Source organism: Oryctolagus cuniculus, chromosome 7 (assembly GCF_051225735.1).
Source record: "Oryctolagus cuniculus isolate XC-2025 breed Fujian yellow rabbit chromosome 7, ASM5122573v1, whole genome shotgun sequence".
NCBI lineage: Eukaryota > Metazoa > Chordata > Mammalia > Lagomorpha > Leporidae > Oryctolagus > Oryctolagus cuniculus.
Window position 1 is genome coordinate 40,750,910 of NC_142873.1, and position 12,028 is coordinate 40,762,937.

At 36.2% G+C, this 12,028-nt stretch overlaps 1 protein-coding gene across 1 annotated transcript; it reads left to right on the forward strand.

The window, feature by feature from the left end:
* The first annotated feature begins 5,127 nt into the window (after positions 1 to 5,127).
* On the forward strand, positions 5,128 to 6,078 carry LOC100351839 (olfactory receptor 6K3-like). Its single transcript, XM_002715285.3, has one exon. The coding sequence runs from the start codon at positions 5,131 to 5,133 to the stop codon at positions 6,076 to 6,078; it is 948 nt and encodes a 315-aa protein (XP_002715331.1). The 5' UTR covers positions 5,128 to 5,130.
* The last annotated feature ends 5,950 nt before the right edge of the window (positions 6,079 to 12,028 follow it).

Sequence of the window (12,028 nt, forward strand, 5' to 3'; positions counted from 1 at the left end):
CTCAGAGTTGTTCTGTGCCATCACTAACATTCACTGGTCATTTTTCAGTGAAGAATTGGAAAAATCCTTCAGCCTTTGAATCACACTTTGTACTTGATTTCTTCTGTTTCTTATCTTTCCCCTTTCTCTCGGGAGATGCTTTATGATATATTTAGTTCTTTTACTCCTTGGGCAGAAAGAAATCTAAGTATCTATTTCCATCTGACCTCTAGCTTGCCTTAAAAACCTAGAATCCTACAGGGAGCAGTGACCTCCTGAGAGGAGAGTGTGGCAGTTAGTGTTCCCCTAATTATCCCTGTGGGAAACAGAGTTGCTTTCCCTTAGGCTGTGGGGCAGAACTCCCCGGAAGAAAGTCTTTCTCTTACTTGGCTAATCCCTGAGAAACGTGGAGTTGTGGTTGTGATTATAACCTCCCTGGAGTTGGGCTACAGAGCGATGAGGATGAAGGTATCTGGGAAACAGGAGGAAGCCCTCTTGGTTTCTGGAAGAGGTTGGTGTGGGATGAAGAGTGAGTGTCTTTCATTGTTAAATATTGTAGAAGACTTTCACAGAATCATTTTTTGTTGGACTTAGATAATAAAGACTTGTTGAAATTTTGTTGAAGTTATGAATGTACCTAAAATGGGAAAGGAACACAGCTCAGTGTGTGGGGCTCAGTGGGGGCTTTGGGGAGTTTAAGTGTGAAGACTAAAATAGTAATAAGACAAAAATCTCCCAGGGAAATTACCCATTAAATGGTTTCTGGGCCCTGCATCTATGACTCTTCTCATTTGTACTAATTTTTAGGTTAAATTTGAATGTAGATACTTATATTTTCTGTAGTGGAGTCAGAAAAAGCTGCTATGAGTGAAGGATATGCAGGGCCAACAGTGGGACTTGCTAGTACAGTTTCTGGGTTTATATACTCCTCCAGAAAATATAAAAGTCCTGTGGGTATAATTTTGTTTCCAATTGTTTTCATGAAATTATCTTCCTATATATATCTTTCTTTATGAAAAACCCAGGTACCTAAAGTCCTGCTAGTTTTTCCTTTTTCTGGATTTCAATTTTCTAATTCCAAACTACATAGGATATTAACTCAACATCAGGTTCCCTGTTTATTTCCCTACTGTTTCTGATGAAGAAACACAGAACAGTTATAAAGTTGATGTTTTTTGTCATAATGAGGAAAACATAGTGGGGAAAGCATATCTAAAGATATTAAAATGTAAGAGTTATTTAAGAATCTCATGTGCATTCATACCATTTGTCATAAAAAAATTCCCGTTTGATTTGGAAGCAAATAGAGAGTTTCTACTTGTGTAAGATTTTCAGACAGAGGATTGACAGCTTTGCATTTAAGAAGTTTTACTTCAGTATCTGAATGGAGAAAAAAATTGGAGCAATGCAAGAAAAAAATGAATTCAGGCAATAAGAATTAAGATAAGAAATAATAAGCATAAATTCTTTTTTTCTGTTGAACTTCTATTGCTTAGGTAGAAGTATCTTTTTAAAAAAACAAAGGGGAAATATTTTTGTCTCATATTTTCTTCCATTTCAACATAGATTTAATACTCTGTTGTATCTGTAAAAAGCAAGACAAAAAATGGTTGCTGTGTGCCTGCCTGACTTCCTACTGCACACACCCTTTCTGATTGTGCTTTGTGGTTACAAAATAATTCTTCCAATTTTCACATCTATCAGTACTTTAAAATTGTCTGTATCTTTCTGGTAACTAGCAGTGGCTTTCTCCATTAGAAATTCCATCTATAATAACCTCACTTCCAAATAATTTAATACAATGAAGGTGAGTCTCAGAATTCTGCTGTGCAAGCGAACATTTATTAACAAGTAGGCACTAAAAACTGCTATTAAACCTGTTTATGAAAGCTCAGGGGAATCCCAGCTCTCTTTCAGGCTTTCTGATTAGGTGAGTGAATGACATTTTCTATCAGAGACAAAATGTAACAAAATCCTGGGGCTGGCATTGTGATGCAATGGGTTAAGTCACTGCTGGCAAAACCTGCATCCCATATGAGCACCAGTTGAGAACCAGGCTGTCCCAGATCCAATACAGCTTCTTGCTACTGTGCCTGGGAAAGCAGAAGAAGATGGCCTGAGCACTTGGGCCTCTGCCACCCATGTGAGACTCAAATGGAGTTCCAGGCTGCTGGCTTAGGCCTGGTCCAGCCCTAGCCTTGGCCAGCCACTTAGGAAGTGAAACTGATTGAAAGATTCTCTCTCTCTCTCTCTCTCTCTCTCTCTCCAGCTCTTCCTCTCTCTCATTCTGTGACTCGCCTTTCAAATAAATACATGAGTCTTTTAAAAATGTTAACAAAATCCTTATAGGTAGAAAAGCCAACTTTGTAGTGAATTTAGATGACATATCCTGTACAAAGGAAGGAACACAGGAATGAATGAGTCATGTTCCTATTGCATCATTGTGCATTTGTAGTCTATTTGATTCATCATTTCCTTATATCCCTTCAAGCAAGGGGTTGGATATATTTTCAGCTAACCAACATAATCAGTTTTTAATAAAAAGAAAAATTTTATGTGCCAGTGCCTCCCAATTGGCTCAAAATTTTCTACCCAAATATCTGGCAATTTCTAGAGCCATTTCGATTATCCTTACTGGGGGATGGGTCTGTAGTATTGACATGTAGTGGGTAGAGAACAAAGGTGCTGCTACACATCCTATAACACAGGCAAACTCTCTGCTTCCTTCAGTGATGACTCACGTGGCCCAAAGTGTAGATAGTGCTAAAGTTGAGAAAACTTGCTTTATGCTAAATAGCAATCTCTTCTAACATGGATACAGATTAGGATATTGAAATTCTTGGCAAACCTGGGTCTGGAAGTAGAAAGGTGATTAAAGTCTTTCAGTGGTAACTGAATGTGTTTTCTAGATTTTGTACCTCAGCTATTAACTAACTTTTAGAGGACATATTAGATTAATTTGAACACACAGATATATCATAGGGAGATAGAGTGCTGTGTTTATAGCAAGTTATATTCACTATGATAGTTGACTTTTTATTTTTTATAGAATTGTTAGTATTAAGGCAAATTAAAGAAACAGTATCTGCAATTTACTTTTTAAGATGCCCGCTTTAAAATCGTCATTCTTTTTTTTTTTTTTTTTTTTTTTTTTTTTACTTTAGAAACCATTTACTTAAGGAATACAAACTTCATGCATTTCTTGAGTACAACTTTAGGAACATAGTGATTCTTCCCACTGTACCCACCTTCCCATCTACATTCCCATCCATCTTCCTCCTTCCTCTCTTATTCCCATTCTTATTTTTCACTAAGATTTATTTTCAATTAACTTTATACACATACAATTAACTCTATACTAAATAAAGAGTTCAAAAAACAGTATGGAAAAAAAAAACTGTTCAACAGTCGAGACAAGAGCTGTTCAAAGTCATTGTATCTCCAGGTGTCAATTTCACCACTATAGATTGATTACCTTTTAGGTGCTCTATTAGTTATCACAGGTCAGGGAGAACATATGGTATTTGTCCTCTTGGGACTGGCTTATTTTACTAAGTATGATGTTTTCCAGATTCATCCATTTTGTTGCAAATGACTGTATTTCATTTTTTCTGCTGTGTAGTATTCCATGGTGCATATATCCTGTAATTTCTTTATCCAATCTTCAGTTGTTGGATATTTGGGTTGACTCCATATCTCAGCCAATGTGAATTAAGCTGCAATAAACATGGGAGTACAGAAAATTCTTTCCTATGCTGATTTTATTTCCCTTGGGTAAATTCCCAGTAGTGGGATGGCTGGATCATATGGTAGGACTATATTCATATTTCTGAGTTATCTCCATACTGTCTTCCACAGTGACGGTACTACTTTACATTTTCACCAACAGTGGATTATGGTACCTTTTCTCTCACATCCTCATTGGCATTTGTTGCTTGTTGATTTCTGTGTGAAAGCCATTCTAACTGGGGTGAGGTGAAACTTCATTGTGGTTTTGATTTGCATTTCCCTGATTGCTAGTGAGCCTGAACATTTTTTCATGTGTCTGTTGGCCATTTGGATTTCTTATTTTGAAAAATGGCTGTTTAAGTTTTTTGCCCATTTCTTCACTTGTTTGTTTTGTTATTGATGAGTTTCCTGATCTCTTTATATATTCTGATTATTAATCCTTTATCAGTTACATAATTTGCAAATAATCTCTCCCTTTCTGTCAGTTGCCTCTTAACTTTGAGTGCTTCTTTTGCAGTATAGAAGCTCCTCAGCTTGATGTAATTCCACTTGTCAATTTTATCTTTGAGTGCCTGTGCCTCTGGGGTCTTTTCCAAGAAGTCTTTGACTATGCCAATGTGTTGCAGAGTTTTCCTAATGTTCTCTAATCATTTGATTCTATCAGATCATAGATTTAAGTCTTTAACTCATTTTGAGTGGATTTTTTTGTAAGAGGTAAGGTAGCGCTCTTGCTTCATACTTCTGCGTGTGGAGATCCAGTTTTCCCAGCACCATTTGTTGAAGAGACCGTTCTTGCTCCAGGAATTGATTTTAGCTTCTTTGCCAAAGATAAGTTGGTTGTAATTGTGTGGGTTCGTTTCTGGCATATCTATTCTGTTCCATTTGTACCAGTGTCATGTCATTTTGTTTTTCACAAAGGGGATAGTTTTATCACAATTCATTTTGTGTCTTCAAATATTTAATATCAAAAATCAAAATATATGCATAAATGTTTCCAAATTGCTATTACAATTGCTATTACAATTAATATTACAATTAATATATTTTTATGAACATTTTAAACAATTTTAAAATATTTTCCTTAGCTGATAAAGTGAAAAGCAGACTCTAAACAGTCTTAAGGCTCTCAATAAAAACTACTAAGTTTCCATAGTGGAGCCTAATTTATATGTCTAAACAATAAAATCATTGACTTATCCAGAGGATAATTGACAGCATAAGATATTATAATTACCAAAAGTGTTTGCAGATATGATAAGATCACTTTATAATTTGAAAAACAATTCAGATACTATGTTTTGCTTAATCAGTCATGTTTCAGGGCTGATCAGTGGCTTGCAAATTAAGTTTCCATTTGTCTTTGAATATACTTAGAATTATGATTGTATTTTATTCCATCAGCCAACAGATACCACTAAAAACATGAATCAGGAGAATCAAACGATGGTGACTTTGTTTCATTTCTCTGATTTCCCCCAGCTTGAGAATGGGAGCCTCTTGTTTTTCATCCCTTTGCTCTTTATCTACATATTCATTATTGTTGGAAATTTCATCATCTTCTTTGCTGTTCGGCTGGACAAGCGTCTGCATAACCCCATGTACAATTTCATCAGTATCTTCTCCTTTCTGGAGATCTGGTACACCACTGTGACCATCCCCAAGATGCTCTCCAACCTTGTCAGTAAGCGGAAGACCATCTCTTTCACTGGGTGCCTCCTGCAGATGTATTTTTTCCACTCCCTTGGGGTGTCAGAGGGCCTAGTTCTCACACTGATGGCCATTGACAGGTATGTTGCCATATGTAATCCCCTCCGCTACGCAATCATTATGACCCCTCAACTGTGCATTCAGCTGTCCACTGCCTCTTGCATTTTTGGCTTTGTTATGCTGCTTCCAGAGATTGTGTGGATTTCTACTCTTCCTTTCTGTGGCCCCAATCAAATCCATCAACTCTTTTGTGACTTTGAACCTGTGCTGCGCTTGGCCTGTGCAGACACATCAATGATTCTTGTTGAAGATGTGATCCATGCTATTTCCATTCTGACATCTGTCTCCATCATCACCCTTTCCTATTTAAAGATCATCACCGTGATCTTGAAGATTCCCTCAGGTGAGAGCCGTCAGAAAGCATTCTCCACTTGTGCAGCACATATTACTATTTTCTTGATGTTTTTTGGCAGTGTGGCATTCATGTACCTACGCTTCTCCATCACAGTCCCACCACTTCTTGACAAAGCCATTGCACTGATGTTTGCCGTCCTTGCTCCATTTTTCAACCCAATAATCTACAGTCTGAGGAACAAAGACATGAAAGAGGCCATCAAGAAAATCCTATGTTCTCAAAAAATGCCCAATATCTTTGGGTGCTGATGGGAATTCATCCACATCTCTTCAAAAAATTGCATCATCTCCATAAATTTTAAATGTTAACCAATAAGATTGCAAAATCACTGCACATTTTTTCACGTGACAGATTGGATGGTCTTTCCAATTTTCTACATAAGAACTATTGTTTGATATGGTAAAGGAAGTCTGCTATAGATATATCTATTTTGTATTATTAACAGAGTATAATGGAATGATTTCTCCATGTTGTAACTCTAAATAGTGTGACATCATTTTATCCAAATCAAAGGTATTATGGCTTAAGCAACTGTCATATTTATTACTTCCGCACCTGAAAATTTCCCTTATTGCTCTTTCATTCTACTTTCATAATATCCTTTTATCAATTACCATTTCTTTCCATTTTAAAGAGATAAATGGAATGATAACCAAAAGATGATTTTGGCTTGGAAGAGAAGCCTGACTGCTTCTGATTGAAATTACATTGAATATGTAAATTGCTTTCAATAGCATGGACATTTTGATAATATTAATTCTACCAATCCATGAACATGAAAATATTTCAACTTTTTTGTATCTTCTATTTCTTTCTTTAATAGTTTGTAATTTTCATCATGGAGCTCTTTCACAACCTTAGTTAAATGTGTTCCAAGATATTTAAGTTTTTTTTGTAGTGATTGCAGATAAGGCTGATCTTACAAGTTGTTTCTCAACCATGGCATTGTCTGTATATAAAAAGACCATTGACTTTTGTGTGTTCATTTTATATTCTGCAACTTTACCAAACTCTTTATGAGTTCCAATAGTCTCTTTGTTGAATTTTTGGTTCCTGTATGTAGCGAAAATATCTGAAAAATGGATAATTTGACTTCCTCTTTTCCAATTTGTTTCCATTTGATTTTTTTTCTTGCATAATGGCTCTGGCTAAATGGGGAAATTAAGTATCCTTTTCTGCTTCTGGATGTTACCTGGCTGTGGGGTTGTCATGTATTTTCTTGACTGTGTTGAGGAAAGTTTGTTATTTACACAATTTGCTGAAGTTTTTTTTTTTTTTTTAATCATGAAAGGATGTTATATTTTACCAAATGCTTATATGCATCTACAGAGATAATCATATGGTTTTTATTTTGCTATTTGTTAATGTAATGTATCACATTTATTGATTTGCATATGTTGAACTACCCTGTGCTCCAAGGATAAATCCTACTTTGACCCAGTGAATGATCTTTCTGACATGTTGTTAGTCTCCATTAGCTAGTGTTTTGTTGAGGATTTTTTCATCTATGTTCATCAGGTGTATTGATCTACAGTTCTATCTTTTCCTGGCTTAGGATTTAAGATAATGCAGACTTGATAGAAAGATTTTTGGACGATCTAAAATCCTCTACTCCCTTTCACATGTTTTGAATATCTTGAGAAGAAGTAAAATTAGTCCTTTAAATGTCTGGTAGAATTCAGCTGTGAAGCCATCTAGCATTGGGCTTTTTTTTATTGGGAAGTTCTTTAGTACTGATTAAGCCATCTTGGTTATTGGTCTGTTCAGGTTTTATGTGTCTTCTTCACCTAATTTTGATAGACTGTATATGTCCAGACATCTGACCTTTACTTCTAGATTTTCCAATTTGTTGTCATATAGCTGTTTATAGTAATTACTGATGATAATTAGGTCATGGGAATTAAGAGTGGGGCTGAGTCTTGCTTTTGAATGTTCACACTGCAAAGAAATATTGAATATGTGAAGTGATATATGCCACTTACCCTAATTTGATCATTAAAATGTATGCATGTATCAAAATCATTGTATCTCATAAATATGTATAATTATTGCGTGTCAATAAAAACAAAAAAAAATAAAAAATAAAAACAAATAATCTAATAAAAAGAGTGGGGTGATTCTTGAACCCAGGAGCTTCCATATGAGATTCAGGCATTCCAAGTGATGTCTTAACCTATGTGTCAAATGCCTACTCTTCATATTTTAAGTTTAACAGACTATTAGACATCTAATAAAGTATTGAGTAGACTGTTAAATCAGTCATTCAGCTGTGAAAGCTGGGAACGAGACATATGTGTGATTAATGAGCATATGTATTTAAAGCCATGAAACTTAATGATAATATTCTGAGTTTTGCAGCATTCCAATGTCATGGAATTCAGGAAAATAAGAGGAATCAGAAAATAGGACTGCAAAGAAATTAACAGTAAAATAGGAACTGTGTTTAGCTATCTGGAGCTCATGGTTAAACTTAATAAGAGAAGTTTGCATGGAGTGGTGGAGTTTAATAGGAGGGGATCAAGGAATAATTGGACATTTCAAGTTGAAATTTCATAAAGTCTTAATTCCAATGAGAGCAGAAAATTGGGGTAATAGGAGCAAGTGAAATCACTAAAATACCTTGTGGACAGTGATTCACAATAAAGAATGTATTTTAGGGGCCAGTGCTGTAGTGTAGCATGTTAAACCAGTCACCTGTAGTGCTAGCATCCCATATAGGGGCCAGTTTGAGTCCTGGCCGCTCACTTCTGATTCAGCTCTCTGCTATGGCCTGGAAAAGCAGTAGTAGATGGCCCAAGTCTTTGGACCCCTGCACCTTTGTGGGAGACCTGGAGGAAGCTCCTGGCTCCTGGCTTCTGATCAGCGCAGCCCTGGCTGTTGCAGTTAACTGGGGAGTGAACCAGCGGATGGAAGACCTTTCTCTCTCCTTCTCTTTGCCTCTCCTTCTCTCTCTCTGTAACTCTGACTTTCAAATAAATAAATAAATCTTTTTTAAAAAAGAATGTATTTTAAATTACAGAACATATACATATTCACATTTATAGTTATAACAGAAAACACTTTAAGGAAATAATATTTACATGCACTGCATATGAAATTTCTAGTCTTTTCTATTGTTTTTTCCTATTATATTTCACTAAAACCACTGTTTCAATATTTTAATTTATATTAGGTGAAAAATTTCATGTGTTTCCTATATACAGATTTAAGAACATAGCAATATTTCCCACCCTACCCTCCCTTCCATCCATGCTCCCACCCTCCCCCTCCTGCCTTTCTTATTCTTTTAATTTTTACAATGACATATTTTCATTTTATTTTATAATCATAAGCTTAATCCTCTAGTATCAAAACATTTTTGAAGTTAATTTCATCACTCGCTAATGAGTTGTGACTGTCAATTTATAAACAAAATGAAATTACATCTTTAACTCTGATTAACTTTGGGTATAAATTTAAGAGATAATCTCTACTTTTAACTTTGTACTCATATGACTCAGATGTACTTTTTAATTTTTATATGTTTTTAAAATTTTATCTATGGTATACAAATTTCTGTACTTTATACAGATTCAGGAATTTACAATGATGTATTTTCCTCCTTCCTTCCTTCCTTCCTTTCTTTCTTTCTTTCTTTCTTTCTTTCTTTCTTTCTTTCTTTCTTTCTTTCTTCTTCTTCTTCTTTTTTTATTTTTACAGAGAGAGAAGGAGAGGCACAGAGCGAGAAAGAGAGAGAGAGGTCTTCCATCTGCTGGCTCACTCCCCAGTTGGCCACACGGCTGGAGCTTTGCCGATCCGAAGCCAGGAGCCAGGAGTCTCCTCCAGTGCAGGGGTCCAAGGACTTTGGCCATATTCCACTGTTTTTCCAGGCCATAGCAGAGAGCAAGATCGGAAGTGGAGCAGCTGGGACTCGAACTGGTGCCCATATGGGATGCCAGCACTGCAGGTGGGTGGCCTCACCCGCTATGGCACAGCACAGGCCCCGATGTATTTTCTTTCTTTCTTTCTTTCTTTCTTTCTTTCTTTCTTTCTTTCTTTCTTTCTTTCTCAGATTTATTTTATTTATTTGAAAGACAGAGTTACAGAGAGAGGTAGAGACAGAGAAAGAGGTCTTCCATCTGCTGGTTCACTCCCCAATTGGCCGCAAGGGCTGGAGCTGTGCCGATCCGCAGCCAGGAGTGAGGAGTTTCTTCTGGTTCTCCCATGTGGGTGCAGGGCCCAAGGACTTGGGTCATCTTCTAATGCTTCCCCAGGCCACAGCAGAGAGCCGGATTGGAAGAGGAGCAGCCGGGACTAGAACCAGCGCCCATATGGGATGCAGGCGCTTCAGGCCAGGGCTTTAACCACTGCGCGACAGCACTGGCCCTTTGATGTATTTTCAAAACTTATTTTTTTTTTTTTTAAATTTAGGAGCTTCTAACAGTCGTCCATTTTAACTAGCTTTTTCAGAAGGTAACACACGCATACATGAATATATAATGTTAATCTTTAATTTTATTGAAAGCAATTATTTTTTAAAATGTGCATTCAAATAACCAACTGATTCTGAGCAAATACATCTAATGTGGCCCATACTATCTTAAAATTCTATGAGTTCCCAACACTACAGGACACTAATGAGAAAAGTATCAAAGGAGAGATTTCTATTAATTAAGCCATGGGGAAATAGAATTGCTGTTTTTTCCTAGTTATCAATGGGAAATGCCCCAGTGGAGACCATCACTGTGAAACCTTTTAAAAAACAAGTATGGCTCAACTGAAGTGACTTAAACAGCATACACCTGGAAAGGGGAGAGGCCTCCTTGTCTCTGTCAGAGGTAAGAGAAGAGTCCACGTGAATCCAGGAAGGAGGGTTATCGTGTGTTAAGGAGAACATACATCACCTGCCAACCATAGAGAAAAGAACAGGTACCTAGCATTCCTTTGATTCAACAATATTTTGTGATATATTTGAAATTGCATGAATGGCTGAAGGAATTTAGTTTCAATATGAAGGAGGAAACTTTATGATTAGAAATCAGTGATGATGTTATTTTTTTCTGGGGCATAATAGATTGATTGCACAATGCCATTTTCACTGGTAATTGTATTGTTTCCCTGCTTTCACACCCTCAGAGTTTTCTAAATTAGACCATTTTTGTAAGGTTATTTTAAAGGAAAAAGAGAGAGAGAGAGAGTGAGCAATTGATTTTCCAATTATTATCCAGGAGGATGCCATTTTACACTGTGGCCTCTGGCCCCAGCTAAGTGAATATAAACCAGTAAGATCATTACTGAAATAAAGAGTTCAGATATATCAGAGAAGCCTATTAATGAAAATCTTATCCCAGAATAGTGACTCAAATGGAACATGTTCTCTATCCCCATATAAAATTTTTAAGCTAACTTCCAGGTGGAATTGGTCAATCCTTTTCTCTTGCCAGTCTCCCACAGATTAATTTATAATTGGCGTATTAATCTCTATAAAGTGGAAAATTGATTTTGCTAAAGCATCAGAACCTCTATTCTATTAAAAGGATTAACATGAATTATTGTAGGGATAAATAGGGATGCAAAAAATAATTCCGGTCGTTTTAGAAACCCAGGACGTCTGTTTTCAGAAATTAGTAGTGGTCTTTACACTGATTTCAAAATGAAGATAGTATAAATCTTTTCCCCTTTGTTTAATCTTTTCATGTGTGTAGTTCAGGGTCTCAGTAAAATTGAGAGAGAGAAAGAGTGCATTAAGCTACCAAATCTTGTAATAGCTAAATAAAACAAGGACTCAAAAAGAAAGTTAACAGTAAATCCTTCAGTTGCTTGCGGCAACACTATGAGTAAGAAGATACGATCAGAAAAGTTGTTTTCTCCCATCTATCCATGTACCCCCATAAACCGGTTAACCAGTCCCAGTCAGATGGAGCAATGCAGTTGGGAGGGTAGTTTCATTCTTGAGGGAGCCACTGAAGTGGCTAATACTTAACTCAGGAAAAGCAAAAGAAGTTTTCTTTTTGCATTCTCCATCAATAGACTTAAGGTCTTACTCTGTGGCTATTAATAATCAAATTATTACTTCTTGCCAAATCACATTTTAATGTAATAAAAATCTATTTATATTAAGTGTTCAGATTAATTAATTTATCATTTTTGCTCAGTCAATTCATTAGTAACCAGCTTTGAGTGAGTAAAATATGCTAGCTAATTTTGTGCCATCCAGTT